The following is a 17,771-nucleotide window of genomic DNA, read 5'->3' on the forward strand; positions in this document are numbered from 1 at the left end:
GACCAACAATTTGTTTGCCACCTCCACCTCCACCGACCGAAAAGCGAAACTCAAACGCTAAAACCTTCGAGTCTGCGAGAGAGCTTTTCCGCAGGGAGGGAAATCCAATTTTCCGCAGTAATTGCACTTACATGTTGCCGCTGTAAACAATCAACAATAAAAGCGCTCGCATAAAAGTCAACGTCGGAGTGCAACAAATCTCAATTATGAGCTGTGGTCCCACTTTGCCACGCCCCCTCGCACCGCCCACTTCCACCCACTTAACTCAAGGTGAGAGGAAGGGCGGAAAAGGGAGGGAAACGGAACGGAAAGTTCTCTTTTTCGCTTTCGATTAAACGACTTTTAATGCGATTACCCCAACAACAACAGAACAATGCACTTTACTGTTGGACGCTCAGATTGCCCTATATATAGTATAGTTACGAACCCTCCCCTCCATCACACTTTTCGAAACTACACAGGAAATAAATATCAAGGAAGTAGATAAAAATGTTGTCACTACACAAATCTAAATTAAATGAATCTTTATGCTACAACAATAGAATTTAAATATAAAAATTTTAAATATTACATTAAAAATATTTAAGATTGATAAACTTAAATATATAGTTTACATAGTTTAAAATATCAAATTTCTTATAAAACCTAAATCTTTTAGAAAAATATATTATATAGTCGTTTCTATCATTTCATTATATTTTTACATCTATCTTAGATTCTTCTACAAGAGCTACTGTAAACAACATGAAACTGATATTGTTCTGACTTTTTTTTCTGTGTACCCGTAAATATGGGTTATGTGCGTATGGCCAGCGCTAATTGAATCAGTGAGTAGTAATACCCCCTTCATCCTGCTCTTCTTATACTTTTACCCCACTATCATCGGACAGGTGGGATAATTAACATATGCACTATAGTGTGCCCTCCCCCTTCCCCTGCCCTTCTCTCAGTTTTTTCCCTATAACCCAGAGCAGCTTAGTTGATATTTACGAGCACGGGGTTATACTCAAAGTTGTTGGGGCTGCCGGACGGAGAGCAGATAGAATATTCTTTAGCAACAAATTGCATAGTGAATTATTACAACCTTGCGGGGGTTCCCACAGAGATGAACCGCAAATGTCACTGCATAAATCACGACTAAGCCAATGCGATTTCTAAAGGGAAATATAGTAGGAAAACTAGAGGAAATTGCATAAAATGTTTCAAATGAGAAAGTAGGTTGAGTGGTCAAAAAGAGATGGTTTGAAGTAACTGCTTCAATTTGAAGTAAAAACCTTTTAGTATTATTTTTGATATAAAAAACAAAATCTTTTAAAAAAATACATTAAATTTTACTTTTATTTTTTAGATTTATTAAGGTAGTTTACTCAGAAACTTCGTAAGTGAATTAAAATTCTGAAATCTGAATGTTTTACGGGTCGCCAACCTAGCGACCAGATAACACTTAGATAACACAACTTTATAGACGAACTGATAGCTCCGTTTTTCTACTTCTCCTGCATTGCCTCTAAGAAGTCACTATCAATCTGACCGATCACAGAGCAAACACCTCATTACCCAGTTATTTTGTTTACCCGATTTACCACCGTTAATACTTTGTTATTTATTATGATTTATATTATACGAGTATGTATGAGTTTGTGTGCTGGCTCACAATCATCTTCACTTTATTGTCTCATCAATCTAGCGCGAATAAAACCCACTCATTAACCCATTGAGCGAACGAAGCTGACCCAGAAAGCTGGATCAGTGAAATTGTAGATACGTCACTAGATTCACGAGAACTATTACGGTTTAAGATCCCATCGCATAAACATTTATCACTCGGCACTCAGCACTGATGCAAAAATTTTCCGGGGGTTACAGTTCCGCGAAATCTGGTCACAATGTGTTACAAAATTGAGAAAAGCGCAATGGGCCGTGAAAAGGGAAGAAGGAAAACAAATGTCAATGTGTGGGATAAAATTTTAAAATAGGTGGGGGTGTAAATCCAAAACTGACTCATTGTCGGAGCAAGTGAAAAATTAATAATCCAAAGGAGGAATCTTTTCGTAAAATTCTTCTCTGCAATGCGATTTATTTTAATTCCCGAAATTGACATTTGCATATTTCGGTAATAATAATAAAAGAACCAGAAACCGCACTGCAGAATGTAAACAAATCGTGGCGTTTTGTTTTTGTTTACGATTCAAATAAATGTTAAACACTTCAGATCAGAACGAGCAAAAATACGCGCACCGACGTCAGGCCCCCGTAGCAAGTCAATGGCCAAGTCAAGAGGTGAGTATACGAAAGAATGTGCAATTAAATAAAATTCAATTTATTTAAAATTTATTCCACAAACACCGCCAAACCAACCAACCGACTGACTGGGAAAACGCGTGCGAAACGCGCGCAAATCGCGAGGGAGAAACGCCAACAACCGCACCGTTAAGCAAACCAATTCTAACTGAACTCTGCTGCGTCGGCGTCGCTGTCTGCTGTCGCTGTCGGCAGCCCAAGTGGCGAGCCGAAGCCCAGCATAAAATCCCGAAGCTACCGAAAGAAGAAAGCGATGGGGCGGCCGAAGAGAGAGTGGGTGGGGTGGGGTGGGCGAGGGGAGTGCTCCAAAGGTGAGCGATAATGACACGGCACAAGTGTGCTCTGCTGCATCCAAGGAGGAGAACATAAAGAAGCCAGAAGGATGGGGAGAACGGAGCGCAAGAGAGCCGCAAGAACCGCTTATTAGCCATGCATTGCGTCGCTTTTTATGGCGCTCTTCATTAACACACACACGTGTGCACGGGGAGCGACAAAGTGGTGGGAGTTGCAACTCCAGCACTGAGAAAAATGTTTAAAATTCATAAATTCAAGAATAAATTATCATGGTAATCATATAATAACACATATTTTGGCTTAGTTCTTAGTATATAAAATTTTTAGAAAAATAGTACACTTAAAAAAAGGAAATAGGAAAAACAATCAGTATTTCTTGCATTTAAAAGGGGGTACTTTCATAAAACGGGGAGGATTTACAATATTTTGGACCGTTCTAATTCAATACGAAATAAATATGTTTTATATAAAATAAAATAATAATAAAAGTTTAATAAAAATAGATTTCTTGACTCAGAAAATAATGATTTTAGTACCAACGTTAAGACTTAGATAAAGTTTCTTCTAGTATTTCATTTTCCATAAAATTACCTAAGGTTCAATAAGTATAAGTATAAAAGGAATTCAGTATTTCTTGCATTTAAAAGGGGGTACTTTCATAAAACGGGGAGGATTTACAATATTTTGGACCGTTCTAATTCAATACGAAATAAATATGTTTTATATAAAATAAAATAATAATAAAAGTTTAATAAAAATAATAAAAATTCTTGACTCAGAAAATAATGATTTTAGTACCAACGTTAAGACTTAGATAAAGTTTCTTCTAGTATTTCATTTTCCATAAAATTACCTAAGGTTCAATAAGTATAAGTATAAAAGGAATTTGTATTTTTACAATATTTCACAAGACTCCTTCTTTCTAATCTGCTATTCTTTCAGTGTGCCCACTAACCTGAGTTAATGAGTCAACAGGTAGTGCGCTTGGCTGGCGAAGCGCTTAGATACTGCGATTTCGGGGGAGAAAACGACTGGAGGGTGCTAAGGTAATTCCGGCAAATTAATGGCCATCGGTCCCTGCACTTATTACCTGAAATGTAAACCAAGCATATGCACACGGTGGCTTCCTGCCCCAGGGAAGGCGGTCAAGGTCGTATTGGATGACCGACCCCCGCACCACTTGGCCGGCCATTTATCAAAAGCGTCTGCGACATTTTTCCACACTTTGACTTTGATTGCCATATGTAGCCAGTGCGCAGACATGAAACAAATTCCGAACTGCAATTATTTATAAGCAAGGAACGCAACTAGCTAAAAGGCCAACTGTCGCTGGCTGGGAAAGGCGGGGTAAGCTGGACAAAATCCATAAAGACAGCGCAAATGTGCCATAAAAAAGCCAAAGGACGTTGTCAAAAGGGGTTCTTAGGAGGTCTGAGGTTCTTAAAGATACTAAAAGGCTTACCTACAAATATTTAATTGCTAAAGATTATCAAGTACTTGTTTTGATCATGAATTTTTTTCTTTAATTGGCAAAGAAAAATAAGTTGAAATATATAAAATAAATATGTTTTTTGGGAAGTTCCCAAAACTATGGTTGCATTTTAATTAAAAATACACAAAATAGATCATAAAGCACCAACTCTTTATTTACATTTCCAAAGCATTCACCTTGATTGAATCGAAAATTGTTATTAAATCATTTGCCCGATGTTTTCTAAAACAACAGCTCCTTCTATCATAATTTAGGGCTACGCAACTGCTTTAATAACATTATGATGCCATTGGATTCGCTTCTGCTGGCAGCACTTGGTCAAATTTGTGTATTTGCACTAAAAATATACAAAGCCTTTGAGTGGGCGGTGTGGCCGAAGGCGGGCGAGAGGGCGGAGTCGTTTGATTGGTGTGGCCAAGTGTTTTTATTCATGGCGCACAAGCACGAAAAGAGTCAACAGACTGTACAGTGTACACACACACCCATCTCTGTCGCTGTGCCGGCTGTAATTTATGAAGATTTTTTCCCCTTGCTTAATCGTAAATTTTAATGATTAATTTGCTAAATTGTACAATAAAATCAGGCAACTAATGTGCGCGCTCACTTGACGTCTGTATCTGCAGCATCTATATAGGAGGTTTGTATCTGTATCTGGGCAAGATTGATGACCAACGCCTGGCAAAGTTCAAGTTCCAGTTTGAAACCACTTAATTAGAGGCTCACGAAAGTCCAGGTTCCTGGCCCAAAGCCCAGGTAGTTTGTGCCGCGTCGCCGCAATGTCTGTCAACTTGATAAGCAGCCGCATTAAGTGTATCCACACACAAGCTGTCTCGCAGATACAAAGATACAGAGATACACTGGCGAAATGCAAAACGCGACTTTGGCGAGGCAGCTGATTAATGGACACGGAGACGAGCCCAGCTAAAGTCGACCAAGTGCCGGAACAACTTGGCAGTGCATAGCAAATGTTTTTCATGTATCTGGATAATGTATCTTCTTTTGGCAGCACATCGATTACGGCTAAATACTAGTATCTTTTAAATGCAGCACGTGATTTTGGCCGAGGTTAATGCGGAATCGTTTGGTGGGCCTTTTTTTTAATATTTATAGGGGGATGATAACAATTGGGAAATTAAAGAACAGCTTGAATATTAGTTTATATTTTTAGTAATATTCTTAAAAATATTCTAAATAAATAGAAAATATATCGTAATCCCATTAAATCCCTAAAAAAAACATATAAATTTTATTAAATTCACTTAACCCCCATGAGGTCCATTCAGATTTCCCATTCAAAAGCCAATATTAAGTGCACATGCAGATGCAATTGGGCATAACTCAGCCCATTTATCATCGGCACTCGGGTCCCAGGTGAACAGCTGTGTGGAATAAAACCTGTTGGCTGGTTGGCTTGTTTGTTTGTTTGTTTATTAACCCACCCATCAGAGCCACCTTTGATGCACGAGCCTGTCGTTTGTTGCTTTTAATTACACGAACAGGCGAAAACAGCCAAAAGGAAATTACATTACATTGCTTTGCGCTGTGCGGGAAAAATGAGATACAGATGCTGTAGCTGTAGCTGTAGATACATGTATCTGCCGGCTACATTTGGCTTTTGTCGCTTGCGGCAGGTGTAAATGGCTTTGGGGCCGTGCCATTAAGGCCATCTTTCTACATTTCAGGCCTTTTTGCACCGTGTTCGGTGCTACAACTGCTGTCTTACTTTTTAATGGAATCTATTTATTTATTTCTTGTGCACATATATTTTTTAGGCTTTGACGTTTGCTTTGATTCGTGGAAATTCACGTTAATGCCAGCGTCACATTAAGTAAACACACAAATTATTTGCCTCTGCTCCGTTTGCCAATGTTTATTATTGCTCCAAGTACAATGATCATTCGTCACTATTTCGACTTTTGCGTTGGCCTTTGGCCGGCAAATGTTTTAAATTGCTTTGTTGTCAAAAATGTGTTTCTCTAATCGCGTTTCGGCCGAAAAGGCATCTCACGTGGGGCATTGCGGGTTATTTATGGGGCAGATCTCGTGGATTTTGCATAACCCATATGTATTATTTATTTTCGGGTAAAAAGTTGTGCCGGTGGAAACTTCTAAAGAACAAATAAATCTACACTTCTTTGGTTATAAGCACACGTTTTTTTCCTGTCTTTAAAAATGCTAATTTCATTGGTTGGAAAGCATAAAAAAACATAAATAAATTCTCTAAAAATATTATTTAAAAAAAATTAAATTAAATTAAAACTTTAAAAAGATTTAAAACAAAAATAAAAATTAATATTAATTATGAGGGAAATCAAGAACTTAATTTTTTTAGTACTAGCAAACCATCCCTAACAAAATGAGAGTAAAATCTAGAAGCGCAATTATAATTATTTAAAACGATTTTTAATTTGATTTGGCTCTATCAGCACACAGTTCTCTCTGGTTAAATGGGATACCATTAAAATCTGATACCCCAAAGTGTGAACTTATGCAAAACAGCAGCCGAGAATGAGATGAAGAAATGCCAAAATCAAAGTGGAATTTATTTGAGTTGCCCATTCGCCCCGAGGCGACTGCCGAAAGATTGATGCCCAATTAAAATACTTTGTGGGCCGCGGGGCAATCCATTAGCCGATAATTACCGCCTCAATAACTCATAAATAGCTGACCCGGCAGACCACCTTTTCCCGTTTTTTCCCCCGTTTTTCCCCCTTTTCCATGCTCACCCTTGTTCCGGACACTTGGCTGTATTTTCCGACGTGGTCGTGACCATGGCCGTGGACTTTTTCCGCCGAATGGCCATGTGGCGTTCGCGGGTGGGAAACTTGGGCTGCTTCTTCACCAATTTCGGCTGCACTTGGTAGACGTCACAGGGACGCACCTTCAGCAGCATGTTGGTTAAACTTAAACTTCGGTTTTAACTTTGACTTCGGCACGCAACTTGAAAACACAAACAATGAAGAGAGCTGTCCAAGGCGTCTTCCACTCGAGTGTTTATACACAGCGGGTTTCACAACTTTAAGATAGTTTTAAGATGTGTACAATGTACATTGCACATATAATTAAGGTAAAACTATTTTACCTTGGGTTTTTAGCTCAGAATAAATTGAATATATAAAATTCAAAATTTTTTACAAACACTTTTTGAGTATTTTGAAATTTGCAGAATATAATAGAACTTTTATTATGATTTTCTGTTTTATATTTTTGTCTTTTTACCAGGTTATTTAGTTTTCAAGTTTAAATTTTCCGTTTACTTCATTGATTTTTAAACACTGTTAAACTCGATACTTTTCAACAGACTGTACGATGCGTTCCACGAAAGAGATTTCGATTTTGATAAGCACAATTGACGTTTAGGCAAACAGTCGCCGTGGAAAAGAGCGTAAATTTAAACGCGATAAGGTGCTGACACATCGCGTGCTCAGCTGGCTCTCTATCCTCACTTGTTTCTTTTTTACAATATTTTTTAAAATTTAACTTGAATATTCATTCGCTCTCTCTCTGAAACAGCCCGATCGTGTGGGCAACTGAGTAACAACTGTTTTAACAGTTAAACAATGCAATTTGAGCTCGTCTCGGAGCACGAAAAAAAAAATAATCGGCAAACTCAAAACGAGCACGCGGCTGTTAGAGAGATCGTCAATGCATAATACAAGTAAATACAAACACGAGTTCAAGCCAGATTGTGTTTGTCAGTTTCTCAGTCGGTCATTCAGTCAGTCGGTCAGTTAGTCAGTCAATGTCGGACTTTATTGCTCAAGCATAAGCCCTACAAAAAATAAGAGACATAAAAAACTGCACGCGTCGCTCGAAAGCTTGAACTTGAGCTGAACCCAGCAAATTGATGTAGCAACCACAGCGCAATCGTCAATCCTCAATCTTATATCGCAATCGCAATCAATTCCATCTGAATCTCCAGGGCGGGCAAACAGATGTGCGGTGAACCCTTGGGTAAATTTAGAAAATCGAGTCAAGGTCTTTAATTGCCAACTAATTGCAACGGGGAGAAATCGAAATACAACGAGGCGAAGGTTTTCCAAGGGGAAAAAAGAGGGTTTAATGCACTCTCTGAGGCATGAAAATGAGTACTTATTAGCACCTTAGACTGAGATTTATAATTACAGCTTGATTAGCACCTTTTTGCTAACATCGTTAAGCAATTAATCTAATGACAATCTAAGCCTTATCAACGAGAATCTTTAATGTTTTTATAGCATTTATTTTATTTGTTTATTGAATCACCTTTAAATTACTCAATCATAATCGTTCTATTGAATAACCGTCATCATATTAGTCATTCTAAAACCACTAACAACATTTCTTTCAGTGCATGTTCTCACCCAATAAATTGTTCTCCGATGATGCCGTTTGATCTATGTTTTCATCAAATGAATTTAATAACACGATCATTAAAAATTGCCTACGTTTTATTTATAAATAGGAATTTTCCAAATATCTTTTTTGTACTTCTTGCGATTTGAGTATTTCTGTACAAGTTGCTCGGTTAAAGAAATTTCAAATTTTAATTTACTACCCCACAAAAAAATCACATAAAAGCATAAATCGCAAAGCCAAAACAGATATTTTAGTCGCTTTTAGCAAATAATACTTTTTAAATGCCGAAAGCAAACAAATCCAATCGGGCAAAATTGAAGTAATTGTGGAAAACGTGGAAATGGTAAACATGATGAAGGGGAAATACACTATCGAATTTTGTATGGATTTTGTATTTAAATTTCAAAACTTATGACATTAAAGAGATGCAAAAAAATAAAGTGTTTTTTAAAAATTGAAATTAAGAACTTTTGATTGATTAATTAAAATGCTTTGAGTGCTAAGGCGATTATTTCGATAACTTTTCCCTTCGGAAGTGTATCACGTATACGCCCCGTAAATCATCAAATGGAATTGGCGTGCGGCCAGCATCAAAATGAAAACACAAATAGAAAACACAACCGCCGTTAGACAAAGGAGACGATGGACAGACGGACAGACAGTCGGACATTCGGTTGAGTTCACAAATTAATGGCGTAATTTAAAATGGTTTCTGCGGTTGGACGCAGCAGCCGACGAAGAGGCTAAGTGGTGTTTGGCCAATTGTCAAAATGTTTCCCGATTTTCATACATATATGGAGAATTATAAAATGCAGCAAATAGTTGCATAATTCTGGTAAATGCTATTAAAATAAACTCACTACAAAATGGGTTATTATTTGGCGTTCGCAAATAACAATGATAAATAGTGAAAATAATCGGAGGGGCAAATATTTATTTGGTTCGCGGCCACAAGGCGAGCAATAAATTAACGTTGCGGCCGCTCATTATCCATTGCACATTGCACCGATGTCATCGATGCTATATATATTCCATTGAGGGAATATAGATGCTCTGCCAAATCGCCTTTAGCCACTGACTTGCGGCTTTCGTTTATTTTCCATCTCGGCATTTATGAACCACAAGTTGGTTGCCGGTGTTTTTGGCTTTCTCCTGATTCCCTGCTGCTTGAAGAGGAGGATTCTCTGCTTTTGGCACCGCTGACGCATAATTTATTTATCGACCTACACTAATTCTTGGCCCACAGAGGAGATGGCCTAAAAATGTTGAATTTATATTATGCGAAATGAATTTATAGCGGTATTTTAATAAAACAAATCGTTTATTTCGTTGCTGGCTATTTATTGTCGGGTATTTATTTTTAAAAGGTCGTTTGTTGTTTATTTAAAATAGCCCATTATAATTTTTCAAAATATAAATAATCTCCACCTAGCGTCTGTTTTTGATACTACGAACATATATCAAAAAGCTTTTGAGAAAGCTTTACAGTGGAGGCATACAAGTTGATACACCTTTAAACTACTACCTGAAATGTTACCCAATAAACTCTTCAGATAATTATAATTATGATATACTAACATATCCGTTTTTGTAAAATACATTAGTTATAAATAATTAAATTACCTCCAATCGTGGGCCGCAAAACCTGGGCAATCTGATTTGCATTGCTCACATCGTACTCCATCTTCAACCTCTCTTATAATGGCACCCTTGAAAAGATAATAAAAACAAATCAATTAGTTAAGTAGGTAATTGTCTGAAATAAAGTAATCTAAGTAATAGCCATTATTATGTCGATACAAAAAGTAAGAAATAACATTTTCATTTAAGATTCGGAATCTTCTATATCATTAAATTAAACGTTTCAATAACGAGATAACAACAGAAAACAAGGTAACAGAATACAGTGATTAATTATAGCAAAGCTGAACACCAGACATAATAAAAACGGCCTTTTTTAAAATTTTTGAAATATAAAACCTACTTAACTGAATTAGTAAGAGGTAAAGTAAGGGCCGTTTTCTCGTCCGTTTGTTAAATTTAAAATTGGGTTAAAACAATGATTTCCCATATGATTTCAAGGTTTTCACCCTACTTTAAATTTAACAAACAAACGAGAAAAGAGTCCTAAGTACGTTTACGGAAATAATCGAAGAAAAAAGCTCCTTTAAAACGCATTAAGATAATTATCCCTTTATACTTTTCAAGTTTATTATTGCGTTGCCAACGACTACATGCATTATCTACTTGCGAAAAACTCCCCTTTTTTAATACATTAAAAAACATGCTGAAATGGGAAATGAAATGAAAAACAAGGCGCCCAGACAATACCGATTTACGATTGTACAACTTAATTTGTGCCCTGCTCATTTACGCGCCATTGCGCCAAACAATTCCATGTTCTTCTGGCCATATCTGAAATTGCCGGACTACGGATGCAAATGCAGGGAAATCGCAGTTGGCCAGCTGCCGGTTGGCCAAAGAAAACGGAGGCCCAAACCGATGCCACATGCCAGAAGTTAAGCTCAAACGGGATGGGGAAAGGAATATGCTTGTGGCAGAGTCAGTGGCACTGGCAGTTGCAGTTGCTGCCGTGGATTGGATGTTGCAGTTGCCGCCGTGGATGTTGCACTTGTTCCTAAAATATATACACGCCGAGGAGCCAAGCCAACAAACAAAACAGAGGGAGCAAAACACAGAAATTGCACTTGGCACGCTTCCATTTTTGGCCAACTTGCCTTTGTCTTTGTGAACCGTATTCGAGGACTGCAGTAAAAATTGTTTTGGTTCTTTTCCAGCCGGCTATACGGCTACATGGCTACATGGCTATATGTAATCCCTAACGCTTGCCAATAAACACGAGTCTTGACTCTTCATAGCTTTGACCCGGCACATTAATATTCACGATGTCCTGCCCTGCCCTCAGTGCACTCGGCTTGCTTTTTATAACCTTTTAAATTAAAGGGTATGTTGTATTTGAGGGTCCTGATGGGAAATACAGGAAATGTAATATAAAGATTGGCTAAGATTCAGACACAATAAAGGTGATCCTGTTAAGACATTTATTTAATCTACGGAAAAGGTCATAAAAAATATATTGATGGAAACTGGAAAAAATAAAAAAAAAAACATTTTTTATTCTTGTTTAAAATTTTTAAACATTTTTTAAATCTTATTTTAAAGGAACTAGCCAAACGATATTAAAACAGTATTTTAGTATTGTTTAAAAATGGAAATAAAATATTTCTAATATATAATCTTCTTGTTAAATTTTTAAATTCACTAATAAGACCCCCATGATCTTCATATATTTTTTCAAGATCACCTTTTAAGGTAAAACACCTAAAGGTAGGCAACACAATTTATGCATTACACATGAGACCAGGTATCATATATTCGAGTAGCATCTTTCACATTTCCTGGTTTTTTTTTAGAAGAGCAGCCATTTGGGTGCCGTCGAATCCATCGCTGGCAGCGATAATTGTGACACGTCGCTGGCCAAAAATCGATGCTGACCCAGTTCAAAGCGGCGGAATAAAATGCCGGAGAGACAATGACAGGGGGATAAGGACGAATGCGAGTACGAGTACGGGAATACGAGAAAGGAGAAGGGGGAATACGAGTACGAGGGCCCGACAGACAGGGCAAACATTTGCGCCTGACGCGCGGATATTATTGGCATTAAGTTGCAACTTGGCCCGCTGTTGCGCAAATGTTTGATTTCCACTTAGGCGGGTCGCCGCTTTGTCTTCCGCTTTGACTTTGATGGTTCCCCTTTTCCATTCTATTATATCTTTCTCTCTCTGTGCAAAGATTAATGTGTCTCCAATTAAACGAATGGGTATGTCAATAAATCCATGATGGCGAAAGTTTCACAAAATGCCATGGCTGTAATTTGATATTAAACACATTTCACCCAATCGGATTTAATGTAATGCCTAGATTATCAACCCATTTGTATTCCTCCTCCAATCTCTCATCCGAATCCATGATGTCATGGGAGGCATCATCTTGTCGACTGTGAACCAATTTCATTTTAATTATCATAATCTCTAGTATAAATAAACATGAGCTGAGAGTTCGTTTCGCGATATGAGAAAATATTATGCTGCAATTGCCTTTTTTGGCTGGGGGTCTTGTAAAATTTAGCACAGACAAATGTGGCCCTGATGGTGGTCAGTCCAGTTCTGATAAGCCCACTCACTCGGGGGACTCCCACTCGGTGCTAAAATTCTGGTACAAACGAGCGAAATTTATAGCAAAATATCGAAAAAATATACAAATCTGAATCAAAGTTCGTTCAGCCACCACATTTTCGAACAATGACGCTATGCCACCGGCTGTTGACTGTTTGTCTGCAGTAAAATTAGAGTAACTCAGCCTGTAGATCGACTGGTAAATACCTAAAATGATCATTTTCTGCTTAATGTAAATATCACTCATACGCAGTGTTGACAATTTACTACCAAAAATGTATTGTTTAATTCGAAATAAAATAAGCAAACTACAATTAAGATGTAAGACAAAATTTAAATTTGTTACAATAAAATGGTATATATAAAAAAAAATACATTATGTATTCAATTAAATCTTTAAAGGTTTTTATTGTCAACTTTGGCCTTCTTGATAATAACAATTTATATTTTAAAAATCCATTAGGGCAATTCATTTGCTTTCTACTTTTTTAATATTTACAGGTTTTTCCCAATTATCATCTTTTTTTATGACAATCCAAAATACCTCGACTAAAAAACCGCTAGAGGGTACTAAAATCCGTAGGTCGTCGTCTCAGTTGGCGGCAACAGAAAACCGGTCTTCGGTTACTTGGAAATGAATCTATGCGTAGTATGAAAAAAATACACTCTCGTATATAGTATATCGTATAAAGCGCAAGCAACAGAACAGTAAGTGTTTGTTTATTGCAAAACACGACCCAAATAAAGAAAGAGAGAGACCCGAAAAAAGCGACACACTTAAGTAAAGTACCAAAGTACAAGCCAAATTAACAAATTCACAGACGGAACAAGTAGAGTTTCTGGGGAACGAGTTGAGGGAACCTCCGACCCAACGATCACAAATTAGCCCGATGCTATTTACTGGCGATGATGATTTCAACCTGTTTTGTAGACCCACGCAAAATAGCACCAAGATCCCAGCCATATAAGCAAGGTTAATCTGCGTATTAGCTTACATTGCAAACTTAGTGATTTTCACACTCTAGTTAACATTAACGCAACAGAAAATCTGGCCAGACAAAGTGCGTCGCCAACTGAGACTAATGTAGTTCAAGATCATGCGTAGACTCGGGCAAAAACTAATGTTGTAGTTGCACTGACCAAAGAAGTCTCTGCGATCTTGCCTCTTTAAAGAGTTTTTGGCCAGAGACGAAAGACTCGTCTTTTGCTGGCCTCGTTGCCGCTAGATTAGAAAGTGAAATGTGTGCAGAGTTAAGCCGAAGTTAGACTGGGGCAATGATCCACTAATTAGCGGACAGCCAAAAGACGGATGCGGGCAGCGAAATCGGAGTTTATGTGGCCATTTCACGCAATCAGACTTTCAGAGGAAAATACCAGACAGAAAACAAATACTCTGAGTTCTTATTCCTTTTATTTTGCACACTTAAATCAAGTTTAGTAAAAGCAAAAATAATAGAACAGACGTTATTAGCCTAATGACAAGTATAATAAAGTTGCCATGTCATCAAAACAATCTATATTTAGAAACAGCATCAGGTAAATCCAAATTCTAAGCTGATTTTAATTCATATATAAAATCGTTGTAGCAATACCAAGAATTATTATCAAAGTAAATTTAGATTCCTAAATTGTTTAACAAAAAAGTAAGTAGTTATTAAAGTAGACTGTTTGAGAAGCGCATAGAAAGGCTGTCACTGGTTCAAGTATTGGCTAAGTGAAAGAAAATGTATTCCAGATTGCGATCTATAAGTTTAGAATTACTTAAACACAAATTTCCGAAGAATCTTTTAACCTGTTTCTATGGCGATGCATCCCTAATAAGAAAAACTTGGCTACCGCATAGACAGACGGTTGACATCACCATTTCCTTGCGTTTTGGCCTGGGGCAAGACAATTTATTCCATAATTTGCGTGCGAGTACGAATTCATTTTTTCCAAACCAAATATGGCCAAAAGCTCATCAGCTGCTTTCTAACCAGACATTCTCCGCACCCTCTTCTCCCCAGAGAAGACTCAGGCCAATCGAGTGACCATATTTAATGCTTGTCACGTAACGCTCGCTCATTTTCATGCACAGTTAGTCATCATCCAGAGTCATAAAGCGATATGCTCGTATATCCGTTGAACTAACCACATTTTCCAGAGCACTCCACTCATATCTGGCCCTCTTTCTCGGGGGCAACTCAAAAAGTGACAATTAACACTCTGTACTAGAAATCCCGAGTGCTTTTTCGGGTTCGCTGAAGCCATTAAAATGTTAAAAAGTTCCCCGTCAAATCTCACATTTTGCATTATCTGTTTGTCGTTTATTTTGTATTTTTATTTACTTAACAATAATTTTAGGTAGAAAAAAATTCACAACACACGATACGAATTGTTCGGACTGATGGATACATAAATCATTTATTTGCCCATTATCGATGGGCAAAAACAGCGCTTGCAAAGCTGAGCTCCCAGCCGTGATAATGACGCAATATCAGTGACTTTGTCATATTGGAAAGAATATATATGTGCTATATATCCACTCATTCTGGCCTGACATATTTACACTCGGTTAACGCCTACCGCCAGGGCATTTTGATCGGCGATCGGTTGCGACGTGGCATGGGGGCGGCATTGTGGGCGGTGGTGTGGGTGTTGTTGTTGGTGGCGGCACGTGTCATCATCGGTGGTTCGCGCCGCCCCAAAAAGACAGTGGGACCGCCGGCGGAGGAGGCTCGGGGATTGGGCTTCACAGGTGCATTGTAGTGCCCCCCGAAATAGGTCGTTGGCTGCGGGCGACTCTGGGGTTTACTTCCGTAAAGCTGAACCCTGGTGGGCGCCCTTCCTCTGGTGGGTGGTGTCATGACCTTTCCCTGATCGGAACCAATGTGCACCAGGGTTCGAGCTCCCTTCTGCTGGTTAATATGGGTGCTCTGCTCCTGACCCACACTCAACCTGGTGGGCGAGCTCTGCTGGCGGTACCATCGAGATCCCTGACTGGAACTGGGACTCGTTCGATTGGCCAGCAATCTCTGGGCATAGTACTCCGTGGTGGGCATGGGCTTGGCCACGCCCACGGGCACAAATCTGCCCGGGGAGTGTGGCGATATGGAGTTCTTGATCTCGATGCGGATGGAGGGAGCAGGTTGGGGAGCCGGCGAGGGTGACATGTGGCGCACTGAGGGTTGATTCACCCGGAAGGTCTCGTTCCGTTTGACCGGCGAACGGGTGGCGGAGCGGGAGGGACGATCCCGGAGCGGGGAACGCGACTGCGGGCGGTAGTTCTCATTATCGAAGACAAGGAAATCGGGTCGATTCTCCTTGGACTCGCGACGTTCCAGGGGCTTGGTGGCGGATGTTTTCGCGGGAACCTCCACAAACCAGGCGGGATTGTGGGGCGTCTCCTTTTGCTGCTGCAGCAGGCGATCCCTGAAGGATTTCCTAAAGCTATTCAACGTGACCGTCTTGTACTTCTCACGCTCATCCTCCTCCCGCTGCTGATCCTCGAGGAGATCATCGTTTGAGTGCGTCTTCAGCTGCTCCAGTTGCTCCCTGAGATGCGTGGGTGTTTTGCTCTTGCGGTAGGTGGATGAATCGAAGCTGCCACTGGAATTCGAACCTATGCTGGCCTGCCGGTGGATGCCACTGGGTTCACCGCCCGATTGCAGGGCCCTCAGATTGGAGTGCTGTTCGTAGAGGAAGTTGAAGGGATCCGCCTGGGCATCGTAGTCCTGCAGACGATCCGCTCCATCGCTGCGCCACTTGTAGTACGTATTGGTGGCCGTATCGCTCGGGTGATGCTCGTAACTGGCCACCTCTTCGGGCGACGGGGTCTTCTTGCGCTTGGTGAAGGTGCTGAACTTGCTGAAGACCTTGGACTTTTTGGATTTCTTCTCCAAGGTGGAGGTGTTCGACGCCGGGCCCGCTTCCTCCTCGGAATTGGGCAGTATGAAGGTGTCGCCGCGCTGCAAAGTTGAGCTGGTGGTGGAATCCCTTCGATTGGTGGTGGTGGTGGTGGAACCCACGCCACTGATCACGCTGCCTGGACGAGATCCGGCGGAGCGAACCGGTGTGGTGTCGCGGGATGAGGAGCGGGAGCTCTTGGCCCGCGAAGACGAGGACAGGGAGGAGCGTATATTGCGAAAAAACGACATCACTGGAGATCAATGGTGATCTTCGATCGATCTCACTGTCTCTCTCTCTCTCTTTCTTTGTAATCTTGAATCTCGAATCTCCGATCTTGGCTAATTAACCTTGGCAAGCGACGGGCCAAAAGTCTCGATCCACGAACCGACGCTGTCAACTGCCGCTGAGCAACTGAGCGCCAAAACTTCAGTTATTACGCGGATCACTAGAATTTCTGTGACTGCTCTACCCTCTCTCTCTTGCCGTCTCTTTCACACATGCTGTTGCCTTCTCTCTCTCTTCTGAGTGCAGAGTGCCAAGAGCCGAGTGCCTCGACATTCGACTTTGCTCGTTTCGTTTGTTTTGACCAATTTAGCGTATTAACTTCATCATCGCGTTCCACACGCTTTGAGCCGCTTGTATTATGTAGTATGTATTATGGCTATATGTGTTCATCACCAGCTGACTGCGTGGGTGTAACGGCCGCATACAATCGCACAGGTATTATGTAAATTAGCCCTTTTCCTGGCCGAAAAGGTAAAACGTTACTTTTGTAATTTATGCAACGGAAATCGCCCTAATTAGCCATCGCGAGCGGGCATCAACAGCTCATTTAACAAATTAGCGTTTACACCGGCATGCAAACATCACCGCAATCAATAGAACTTTGGCTATGATTTAGGGTTCGATTGGGTGATACTCAGTAGAGATGGTTAGAGCAACCCTACAGGTCCCTTTAAAATCCCTTTAGCAAATAAGGAACTTAAGTTTTTATAATAAAATATTTACGTAAGTTAAAATATAAATAAATAATATTAATTTCATACAGCTGACTTAATTATTTAGTTCTTTCAAATACACAAAATGTTTTCATTGCAAATCTAAGAGGACTTTAAATATTAGTTTAGTATTAGTTTAATTTGTCAAGTTAGTATATATTTAAAAACGATAGACATCTTCATTGTTTTAAAAAAAACATTTTATATTTACCTTATTTCTTAAAACAGTCTCTGAATACCATATACAATTTAATTAATTTTCTT

The 17,771-nt window shown here is 39.5% G+C and overlaps 2 protein-coding genes across 6 annotated transcripts in view; both read right to left on the reverse strand.

Moving 5' to 3' along the window:
* The window catches only part of Lmpt (four and a half LIM domains protein limpet), a 63,168-nt gene that overhangs the window by 29,911 nt on the left and 15,486 nt on the right, over positions 1–17,771 (reverse strand). For 3 of the 5 annotated variants that reach the window (XM_017144278.3, XM_070215906.1, XM_070215907.1), the window contains exon 3: positions 10,049–10,134. In XM_017144278.3, the coding sequence (XP_016999767.1) occupies positions 10,049–10,134 (86 nt within the window). Of the gene's footprint in view, positions 1–2,362; positions 2,444–6,813; positions 7,129–10,048; positions 10,135–17,771 lie in introns of those variants that run through there. The other 2 variants (XM_017144279.3, XM_017144280.3) reach the window with 2 other exon arrangements.
* Positions 14,901–16,906, reverse strand: LOC108059173 (uncharacterized). The gene has a single exon (XM_017144286.3). It carries the CDS (start codon positions 16,755–16,757, stop codon positions 15,183–15,185), a length of 1,575 nt encoding a protein of 524 aa, XP_016999775.2. The 5' UTR covers positions 16,758–16,906; the 3' UTR covers positions 14,901–15,182.

Source organism: Drosophila takahashii, chromosome 3L (genome assembly GCF_030179915.1).
Source record: "Drosophila takahashii strain IR98-3 E-12201 chromosome 3L, DtakHiC1v2, whole genome shotgun sequence".
NCBI lineage: Eukaryota > Metazoa > Arthropoda > Insecta > Diptera > Drosophilidae > Drosophila > Drosophila takahashii.